At 39.7% G+C, this 11,765-nt stretch overlaps 1 protein-coding gene across 1 annotated transcript in view; it reads left to right on the top strand.

The window, feature by feature from the left end:
* EPB41L2 (erythrocyte membrane protein band 4.1 like 2) overlaps positions 1–11,765 on the top strand; it is a 235,655-nt gene that overhangs the window by 108,517 nt on the left and 115,373 nt on the right. The window contains exons 2-3 of the mRNA XM_030886731.2: positions 4,080–4,573; positions 6,088–6,300. Of these exons, the coding sequence (XP_030742591.1) occupies positions 4,094–4,573; positions 6,088–6,300 (693 nt within the window). The 5' untranslated portion in view covers positions 4,080–4,093. The remainder of the gene's footprint in view (positions 1–4,079; positions 4,574–6,087; positions 6,301–11,765) is intronic.

Below are 11,765 nucleotides of genomic sequence, written 5' to 3'. Positions count from 1 at the left end.
CTTAATACTAAACCTATAAATGTAGGCTCATAGATCTATTTCCCCATCCTCATATAATATATTTGCATATGTACATGTCTTTATCTAGACCTCTATAAGTGCCCTTTGCCTCCCAGCTCGGGAAAGGTGGTTTTGTTGTTTCTTGGCTTAGAAATATCTCGGTCCTTGGCTTCCCAGAGAAAGTATTCACACCTAAGCCTGGTTTGTGATCCAAGTGGGTTTTTATAAAAGGATAGAAGAAGTTTCAGGTTTTACACTGGCACCCTCAGGGTTCTTCACACCCACGGGTGGAAACCTGAGGCCTGAGAAACCTGCAGACTGGTGGAGGAGCAGCTGGAAAAGAGGGCGGTGGGCTCAAAGTTTTTTGAGGGCTTTTCAGGGCCCTCCGTTGGGAGGTGTGGTTGACCCCATTGGCTGAATTAAGCCTCCCTGGCCTACATAGGGACCCTCCCAGGTGTACTGGCTTCCTGTCTCAAAGGCCTGAATTTGTGCATGCTCTCTAGCCTTTATAGCTGGCTATTCTCTGCAGCAACCTCCTGTAGGGCCCCTTGGCACAGAGAGGGACAACTCCCTATTTGAGTTCCTAACAGTTTGGTGGGAGTTAGAGGCTTTGGTTTAACCACTACCCATATAGTGGCAACTCCCAAATCTGTGTCTCTAGTGGATCCCTGGCCTCCATTTAAAACCTGTATATCTAGCTGCCAACTCGACATCCGGACTGACTTTTCAATTGGATGCTTCCAAAATTGTGTTCTTAGCCACACCCACTTTTCCTCTGCCCCTATTTCCTCGGATGGTTTCTACCATCACCCTATTCTCCCAGGACCTTGAACTACTGTTCCTAAACAATTCCTTTCTCTTCATGACTTTCAAAACCTAGGCATTTTGAGTTACATCCATTAGGTTTCTGTCTAATCTTTGTCCTTAGAGCCATTTCTTAGGCTTTGCCATTTCGTCATGACTAGTTTATTGCAGCATTGTGTTATCTAAATTAGTGTTCTATATTTTACTTTTTTGGATTCTAATGTTCACTATAATAGCCACACAGATCGCAGACAAAATATTTGATTAAGGGTTTACAAGTTGTAATGCCAGTGAGAAGGAAGCTAGGTAGCTGTTTACCAGGACATGTTACAAAGTTTCAGGTCTGCTAATAAATTGCCCCAAGGGCTGTATCACCATGTTGTAACCCTCAACCTGAAGGCATTAAGTTCAAGTTCTGTAAGTCAGCAAACCCAGCTCCCTGAATTAAGTGCCTGGGGCACCCCATTCCAGTAAACCTCCACCCAAAGGCATTCGGCTCAAATTGGTTAGGTCAGCAAGTCCCCCCAATTAAGTGCCCAGAGACACCCCATTCTGCCAGTCAGCCTCTTGCCCTAAAGCACGTCAGCCTTACCTTTTCCCATGGGTTGGAAAGTCCACCATCTTGCCCTGCGGTTGCTCCTCTGATGTCACAGCTGTTTTCTGGATCCAGGAGTTTCACTGCACAGTCTTGTCTGGCCTAGAGCATACATTCTGCTCCTGCCTCTTCCTGATAATGAGATCCCTCCTTCTGCTTCTCAGAGGGCTCATTGTATACACAGCAGGATGGCACTCCAGGGAATCCTGTTCACCATGACTCACAAATTAGTCCTATGGTTATCTCCCCCTACTTTATTACCCAGATGCAAGCAGGAAAAGGTTGGTGGGAGTTAGGGACTTTGGCTAGAAGGGCCACTTTAAATCATTAACTGTCAGTGCAAGCAGCCTCTTGGAGGTATGTTTCTGTTTTCTCATGTCCTGTATTTTACAACCAAGTTCGGCAACTTGAATTGTAAATCTGATATATTGCTCTTCTGCTTAAAATGTTTGTATCATTTCTCCTCGCCTTTAAACCTCCAAACCTTTCTTAGTATGATATAGAAGCCTTTTTGCCTCAATGTCTTTTACTTTAGCCATCCCAGTTTACCTTCCTTATTCTACCTCTTCTCACAAGCTTTCACTGTACTTGTACAGCGTTCACTGTGTCTGTGCTTTCCTTTGTGAGCGATGTTGCAGTGCTTTTGCACAGCTCCTGCCTGACATATGCTTCCCCCCTGACACCTCTTTGCCTGAATAGCGTTTACACATCACTTTAAGTAACTCAAATGTCACCTGCAGCAAGTCTTCCTTGATGACCCTTTTTTCCTAATCTTTGTGTAAGTGTCTGTTATATGCTCTTTGAGCAACATGCTTTTGACAGAATCTGTATTTTCAACTCCCTTTGCTCCTTCTAAAAGGAGCCCTGGTGGCATAGTGGTGAGCAGTTTGAAACCTTCAGTTTCTGCAGGAGAAGGGGGAGCTTTGTATTCTGTAAAGAGTTATAGTCTGGGGAACCCACAGTGCCGTTCTGCTCTGTCCTGTAGGGTGCTGTGAGTTGGCATTGACTCGATGGCAGGGAGTTTGGGTTTTCCTTCCTTGATGACAGTCTTTATTCCTGTGTCCAGTACTTGATTGAAGCATTTCAGAGACCCATTAAATATATAAGTCTATTCATATACATGGCTGACAGAACATTTTGTGCTTACAAATTAGATGCAAATAATATTTTAATTATCAAAATGGAATTCATATACCATTAAAATTCACAGTTTTTAATAGTGTGTGCTTCAGTAGGTTTTAGTCTTTGTCACAAGTTGTATAACTAGTGTTAGGAATTCCAGAATATGGTCATCTTTCCCCCAATTGTTACCCTCATTTACCATTTATCCTCTAGCCCATGTAAGTGTTCATTTATCCTTGTTCCACAACATGGATCACTCTTGAAGAAGGTGCTATGTGAAAGAAACCAGACTCAAAGAAGTCAGGCAAAAAAAAAAAAAAGAAGGCCACCGATTGCATGCTTCCATTTGTGTGAGTTGTCTACAGAAAGATAAATCCATAGAAGCTGAAAAGCAAACTAGAGGTGGCCAGGAGCTAGGGGAATGGAAGCATGGGGCGTGACCTAATATTAGATTGCTTTTTGGAATGATGGAAGTGTTCTCAAGTTAAGAGTAGTGATAGTTATATATCATTGTGAATAGACTTAAAACCACTAAACTATATATTTCAAGTTGCTGAATTTTATGCTCTATGGAGTATATCTCAATAAAAAATGGCGTATTTTATTTTTGAGTAGTTCACGTTTGTGCTGCGGTTGAAGATAGCTAGAAAGTATCCTGTTGGCCAGGGTGCCAGGACTTTGAGCACATTCATCTTTGTGGACAGGATCATGGGGGATGGGGGTGGGCATGTTTTGCTGTCTCAGCCCCTGCCCCTTTCCCTTCATGTCTATGGTGTTGTTGGTACACTGTAAAGTATCCTTCTTTTACACATGTAAAATTCAACAACCACTTGCTTTCAGATTTTATTGAACTTCTATTCTCATTGACCATTGTAGGATTGCTCATCAGATGTAGTTTTTTTCACTGTTATCACTTGTTTCAGATTAGGGACCCCTGAAACTTTCTTTAAAAGTATCTTTGAAGATGGATAAAATGAGACTTTGGATCTCCAAAATTCTGGTAATTCTAGTTTGAGTAGCTTTCTCAAAACACTAACTTTGGCATTTAAATAGTAATGCGTGAATTATGGGATTCAATGTTGGAACAATAAATAGCACATTTTTCCCCCCAAAGTTAATATTCTTGTTATTAAAGCACTCACCACTTAAGATTTATTTTTAGAAGACCTCTTTTTTTTTTTTTTTTGGATGCAGGTTGTAGTTGTAATGTGTGGTATTGTCAAAAGTGTGACATTGAATTATGTGGGAAAATGTAAGTTTTTTGTATTACTGGGTAAGTAATTCTCCTTAACAAAATTGAGTTATTTATCTGTCACTTATTATCTATTCAATTATAGCTAATTGAGACAAAAATAATTCTTCCTATAGCTTGTAGTGATTTTAAGTTCTGTTGATACAGAATCAGAACTAAGCTTATTGTGATGCTGGGTTTCACTCTATGATTCAGATAGAAAATTCTAAAACTTGAGTAGCCTAGGCTTCCTCCTGTGCTTATGAATTCAAATTCATATGTGGAGAGTTGGTAAAACAATGTTTTATGGTTTTGCTTTCTTTACAGACTGAGCAGTGGTCATGACTACTGAAGTAGGCCCCGAGTCTGAAGTGAAAAAGGAATCAGACAATTTAGGAGCAGACACAGCCAAGGAGAAACCTAAAGACGAAGGGAAAAATCAGGAGAATCAACCATCTGATCCAGAAGAGGGAAAAAGTTCCCAGTCACTTCCTTCAGCTGACCGCCGCCAAAGAAGTCCACGCCACCAGAAGAGAGAGAAGGATCCATCGGAGAGCAGGGGCATTTCCCGATTCATACCGCCATGGCTAAAGAAACAAAAGTCCTATAACTTGGTAGTGGCCAAAGATGGAGGAGATAAAAAAGAACCTACCCAAGCTGTTGTGGAGGAACAGATTGTAGACAAAGAGGAGGAGGACTCTCTTCCTGAAGAAGAGAGGCAGGCCAAGGGTGATGCTGAAGAAACAGCTCAAAGAAGGCAGCTGGAGGTTAAAGTTGAAGTCAAGGAAGACAAACCTTCCACGAGCGTTGCTGAGCCACAGGTGTGTTCGGGAAGTTGTTGTCTAGACATTAATGCTGAATGCAGAATCATGGAACAAAGGATATGCTTGCTTTGAATTATTTCCAAATTTCTTACATGGAAATGTGGTTTTTGCTTAATGTGTCTGGAGTAGAGGCCTTGGATTAATTTAATAAGCCTTCTCCTGTTGCTTTTTTCTTTTTCTTTTGATTTCCGAGGTGATAAATTAAAATTAAGAAAATCCTTTATATATGGAAACTATTAAAATCCTATTTTTGTTTTAGTGTTAAGAGATAGCATTTATTTTCTTTTTAAAAATAGTATTGTTGGCACATAATCACATAGCTTTCAATTTAATCTCCTGTTCGTGTTAAGAGTTGTGCAGTCCTCACCACAGTTGATTTCAGAAGATTTTCTTCTTACACTCATTGTTGTTAGCTCCCCATTTCCCTCCAGCCTTCCCTGCCAAGCCCCTAAGGTAATGATCATTCCATGTACTGTCTCTGTAGCTTTACCGATTCTGGATGTCATATATAGAATATCATTCAAAACACAGGCAAGAAGCAAACAACATCAACAGGACAAGAAACAATTAAATCCCAACAATGACAAAATGAAACAGAACAAAACCTCAATGGAAAAGAAAGCGGAAATAATTAAAAAGTGAAACAAGTTTAAAATGGGTCGGAAAAGGGATAGAATGGTACTACATTTTAATCTATCTACATGTCCCATGTTCTACCGTACAATGCTGTCTGTCAGCAGTGCTAGCCACACCCTTGCACTGTGGTCAGAGGGGAGTCACTGGAGGCTTAATCCGTGTAGGGACCCTGCAACTGGATTTTGAGCGTCCACTACCATCCATAATCTGCAAACTGGGTGTTCAAATCCCTCCTTCGGTTTTGGATTTTGTTACTCATAATCCTCGGATGACACATTTTAGTGTTCTTCCATGTAGACTGGGCAGATACCTCACTTATATGGCTGCTTGTTTAAAGACAAGCCTTTAAGATCTCAGACACTATTCCCTGTTAGCCGGGTACCAGCAGATAGCAATGAAAATATTCTTTTAAGCAGAATGCCCATTAACCTTCAATTTTACTTATTGACTTCAGTGAGCATTAAGAAGTAGGTTTGTTTGGGTGCATGGGTATGCATTTTGGTTTTGTAAAGAAGTCTAGATTTTATCATAGTTTGAGATGTAAAGTATATCATTATCTGCAATGATTTTTAAGTACATCTGCAGTGTACTTGCCCTCATGTAGTTTCCTTTAGCCATTTGATGCCCACAGTACCGAACTGACAATCTCCCCCCCACCAAAAAACAAACAAAAAATGTCTGGCAGTGGATCGAGGGAAGGAGGATGTGTGGAATATAGTCTTAAAGTGCGCCTTTCTAGCAAAATAATGAAGCCTTATAGTCTTAGAATTGTTAAATAAGTCAAATTTCTTTTTGAAAGTTTTCTTTTTAAAGACATTGTGGCTTGCAAATTGATTAATATTGACATGAGCCTGATACTTATGTTTCCTCCATAGCCTGTTAAAGAAGCAAGTAAGGAGCGAGAAGAAGAGAAGGAAGAAATCCAGGAAGAAAAGACAGAAGTAGCAGTAGCAAAAAGGGAGACTAAGGAAGTGCAGACCAATGAGCTACGAGCCGAGAAAGAATCTCAAAAAGCCACCAAGAAAGCCAAAACGGTTCAGTGTAGAGTGACCCTCCTGGATGGCACTGAGTACAGCTGTGACCTGGAGGTGAGTGGAGAGCTATTGTGATGTGTGGAGTGAAAGAAAACGTGCTCTCACTTACAGTGTGGCATCATGAAGTTTTTTATGTGTTATTGAATTCCTATAAGCTGCTTTGTTAAAATGTTGCATTAAGGTTAGAGAAAGAAAACTTAAAAGGGGGAGATCCTGGCCTATATAGTTAACCAGGGCTGATATTTTGCCAGTTGCCATTGGGTAAGTGTGCTGTTTGATGTCTGTTCTGAATGAGCATTAAGTTTTTTGAATGTTAACTTCTGGTCATAAATGTGTTTTACTTGTGAAGAAATGTTAGCACTCACTTGGTTGACATTTAAGAGCAGTCAAATTTAATCTGTAAGCATTAAATTTGGATGTCTTGTCCTAAGCCAGAAAATACCTTAAACACTAGATCATCAAAACATAGGTACTCTTATATTGATGCCAAGTTTAATTTTCAAAAGAGCCGCCAGCAACTTACATGAGTAAAAGATAATGGCATTTCTCCATGAAGTTTTCAACATACTAGAATCAACTATCAACTTAGTCATCTTGTTCATTACTGATACTCAAGCGAGGCAGTAGAATTTTTTTTTAAATTACAGAAAATGTGTCTGCTGGTGTGTTTGTAGAGAGAGCTTGCTGCTTGCCTACTATCCACAGTGGGGACACTCTTCAATGTTTGGGCTTCCTTCATTTCATTTTAGATTTCCAGGGTGCTGGGGTAGGTGGTATGGGGAGCTGTGTACAGAGAAAGACAAGGATCCCTTATCTTTTCTGCAGTCTTTAGAAACAGATTTTAAATTTATGGGCCTTTAAAATTTGAGCGATCTCAGCGAAAACCCTAGTAACCATGTCCTGGAGCTTGGCATAAATTAGGCAGTAGACTGTCTTTCTTCCCCTTTCCTTTATCACTTGGGCTCATAAATAGCTTCACTGTGTTGTTATATGCCCAAAGAATAGTTTTCTAATAAGTTTGTATATTCCTTACTTTTTAAATAAGAGATTTTGTATTTTTCTGTTTGTGAGTAGAACTGCCAAAAGAGATGGAAGGATCGTTAATGCTCCTTTTTTCCTAATACTCCCTGGGGGTTGGGAAAGGGGAGAAGATGGGAGACAAAGGAAGCAAGCTTGTGGGCATGGCATGTATGTGTGTTTGTGTGTCTGTCTGTCTGAGTGGTAGGGAACAATAATGAAAAGAATAGAGGCTGGACCTCTGGACATCATTGTTTTGAGAACAGCTTTTATGATAGCGTGCTCTGTGATCTCATCTTTGGTTCAACCTGACTAGGCTGCAGTTTCTTCATCTACCCAATCATAGGGCTCTATAGATGACTGAGAAGGCTTCTTTCACCTCTCAAATTCGTCAAACCATGAATCCTCAAGATTGACCAACATACTTTATGATGAAAGTGTTGTTTTCTACCATTCCTTTAAAATCAAGTCACGAAACATATAAAACCTAAAAAATATGTAGAAACAAAAGAAGAAACAATTTGTGTATCAACCATTTAAAAAAATCAAGGGTTAACATTTTGTCAGTGTCCCACGGGTTTTTATCCTAAAGATATATGAAGGGACTTCAAAAGTTCCTGGAAGAATTCTGTTGTCTCTTTAATTCTGTCATCCCATAAGCTTTTTGAAGCCTCCTTGGACTGCATGAAAGACATTGCTGAAGACTTACTCTTGTCTATATTTTTGCTCTGTCTCTTTTTACTACATGCTTGTTACCTGTTCATATTGTGTTAAAGATTTATTCGGGTTAATCTTTTTTCATTTTAACTGCTGGTGTGTAGTATTCCTTTGAAGGATAAACTATGGTTTATACAGTCTCCTACTGTGAGGAATAATTTCTTAATCTTAAAACTTACTGTAAATATATTTAATAACATTACCAATTTAACATTATTCACATCTAGAATTATAGTGATATCAATGACATGCATTCTCATCTAAGGCACAGTTTAAAAACCATATATTATACCAAAATAATTGGTTGATACTCAGTTCATTTCATGAGGGTAGCATCTGATCAAGATGCTATTGAAAAAAGTTCACGTTGCACTAAAAGCATTAGCAAAGAACAAGGTTACAGAAATTGCCAGAATAGTAACTGAGAAAGTTTCAACAAGCTGATGCAGCACTAGTAGCACTTAATTGTCACAGAAAAACCAAAATCCCTACCATTGAGTCCATGGTGACTCACACCGACCCCCTGTGGGTTGCTGAGACTGTACTGTTTTATGGGAGCACATACAGAGCCAGGCATTGTCCTTCAGTTTCTAACTGCCGACTGTGCAGATCATAACCCAACACGTAACCCGTAGGACTCCTACTCGTCTATACCAGGAAATTTGGGAGCAAGCTACCTGGTCATCTGACTGGAAGAGATCCATAATATCTAAGTAAATTTCATAAAGAACATATAACAACAATTGCAGCAGCCCATCGACAAGGAGCTGCCAGAAATTTAAACCCAATATAGTAGAGGAAATAAGATCTGGAATATCATTGGCGACATTAGATAGATGTTGGGGAAAGCGGAGAATACAAGAAGGATGTTTACTTGTGATTTATTGAGTAGGAAAAATATTGAAATGTCTGAATTATTATCCATATTATGGATAACATTACTTAAAAACAGGAAATCCAGAACACTGGTCCCTTCGACAGCTTGTGGTCACAGAGACTGGTGTGCTTCTTCCATGTGGGCTTTGTTGCTTCTGAGCTAGTTGGCCGCTTGTTTATTTTCAAGCCTTTAAGACCCCAGATGCTGTATCTTTTGATAGTGGGGCACCATCAGCTTTCTTCACCACATTTGCTTATGCACACGTTTGTCTTCAGTGATCATATTGGGAAGGTGGGCACCCACTGATAGGATTTTTAGTTCTTTGATGTCTGCTAACTGGTCCCTTCTCATATCGTGGTCAGACAGGCTGGTGTGCTTCTTCCATGTGGGCTTTGATGCTTCTCATCTAGATGGCCGCTTGTTTATCTTCAAGCCTTTAAGACCCCAGATGCTATGTCTTTTGATAGCCAGGCACCATTAGCTCTCTTCACCACATTTGCTTATGCACACATTTGTCTTCAATGATTTTGTCATTAAAGCGGGCACCCCGATATGATTTTCAGTCTTTTGATGTCTAATAACTGATCCCTTCTACATACCGTGGTCAGACAGGCTGGTATGCTTCTTCCATGTGGGCTTCGATGCTTCTCAGCTAGATGGCCACTTGTTTGTCTTCAAGCCTTTAAGACCCCAGACGTTATATCTTTTGGTAGCCAGGCACCATCAGCGTTCTTCACCACATTTGCTTACGTTCACATTTTTCTTCAGCAATCGTGTCGGGAAGGTGTGCATCCTAAAATGCCAATTTAATAGAACAACATGTTCTTGCATTAAGTGTTTGAGTGGAGGTCCAATGTCCATCTGCTGCCCTAATACTAAACCTATAAATATATGCACGTAGATCTGTTTCCCCACACTCTTATATAAGTATATTTACATATGCACATTCCAGTCTTAAAACCTCTAGAAATACCCTTTGTCCCCTAGTTCCTTCCTCTATTTCCCTTTACTTTCCTCTTGTCCCACTATCATGCTCAGCCTTCATTTGGGTTTCAGTGATTTCTCTCGGTTACATTGCCCTTGCTGAATCCCTACCAGGCCTCTCACACCCTCCTTGCTATTGATTTTGGATCACTTGTTGCTCCCCTGTCTCTGGTTTGGTCAGCACCACCTCCTTATCCCCGCTCCCCCAGTTTGGGAGTTTTAAATCAGCAAAGGTGCTTGCCAATTTGTATCCCGTCACCATAATTTGTGTCCCGTCACCATAATTTGTGTGCTAAGCAAATAAAATGAAAAGTTCGACTATATGAAGTAGAATGTGGCATCAGGAATGGAGGAAGACCTATTAACAACCTTCAATATTCTGATGACCACAGCCTTACTTGCTGAAAGCTAGGAAGAACTCAGAGCAGTTGCTGATGAAAAGTAAACATTTCAGCCGACAGTGTAGATTGCTACTGAATGAAAAGAGAAGAGGAAGAAATCCTCTTAACTAGACCAGTCGATTAGCGAACAATAGATTGAAGTGGTCAAGGCTTTCATTTTATTTGTATCCACAATCAATGCTCATGGACTAACACTCAGGAAATCAAATTATGTATTTTATCACTTACAATGTTAAAGAGCACAGATGGCACTTAAAAGACTAAGGTGTTCTTGATACAAGCCATAGTATTTTCAGTCTCCTTATATACATATGAAATCTGGACAGCACATTAGAAACTAGAAGAATTGATGCATTGGTGTTGGCTAAGAATATTTGGAGTTACAGATAAATAAATCTTGGAAGAAGTACAGCCAGTATGCTCTTTTAGAAGAGGTAATGGGATATTACCATTTAAAAAAAAAATAGCTTAAATTGGCTTTATTTCCTTTCCTCTATTGTTAATCCTATAGAAATCACTCTAAAGTGTTTTATAGATACACTTGGCTTAAGAAAGTCTAATATTAATCAGTATGCTGCATCCCTTTTTTCTCATCTTGTTAGCATTCTTAGATGTCTATCTCCATTTCAAATGTTACCAAACAAAGCAATTGCATATCAATGCAACTAGCCATTCTTTTATCATTCTATTCATGGGAACCAACTTGACTGTGCTAACGTCTAGAGCAGTAGGTTAAGAGTAGCAATTTATTCCTTTAACTTGCCAAGAATTCAGTTGGATGGAACAACATGTTAGTTGCTGTTGAGACAATCCTGGGAAAGCATGGGCATATTTATTTTTATGAACTGCATTCTGTATATTAATTTATAACCAGAGTGTCTTTTTAGCTAATAAATGTCTAGTACACTATTATAGGAATGAATCGAGGGTAGTAGATATGAAATCAGTTTGTTGAGTTAACCCATTTTCCTCTGTCTAGTACGGTGCTCTGGTGGTGGTGTGGGTGCAGTTCTACTTTGTCTTATAAGGTGTTATGAGACAGACTTGACAGCAGTGAGTTTGGCTTTTGGATTTTATAGTACTGTTATCTTAAAGTAGATTTTATGTACTAGTAGCTTATTCGCATTCTAAGCAGTCACTTATTATCTGACCTTAGGCCATAGTTTTATAATATCATCATAGTTTTGCAATAATGCAGAAGGGACACGGCACATTCCCTATTAATTAATTTCCAATTTTTCCAAGTTTCATGCCCACTTTTTTCTTTGGGAGCTTGCTTTTGTTATCATGAGTTAGGGGTCTGTTACTCATCTCAGACCTGTTCTAGGAGTGGAGCTCAAAGGATAGCAGTCCCGTACTCTGAGCTCTCTCTCATTTCCTGATTCCAGTACTAATCTAAGACAGATTGGGTGATGTGCTGATGCTGCACATCTGTGGTTCTGTAACCTTGTGCCGGAAATCCGTGTCTGAGGGCAGCTTGGGGGGAAGTATGCTATGTGAAGCCCTGGCTATTAATGAACTTG

The sequence above is a fragment of the Echinops telfairi genome, unplaced genomic scaffold (assembly GCF_000313985.2).
Source record: "Echinops telfairi isolate 266 unplaced genomic scaffold, ASM31398v2 ScPeMD7_3533;HRSCAF=4204_0, whole genome shotgun sequence".
In the NCBI taxonomy this organism is placed as follows: domain Eukaryota; kingdom Metazoa; phylum Chordata; class Mammalia; order Afrosoricida; family Tenrecidae; genus Echinops; species Echinops telfairi.
This window is presented reverse-complemented; position numbering and strand designations above follow the sequence as displayed.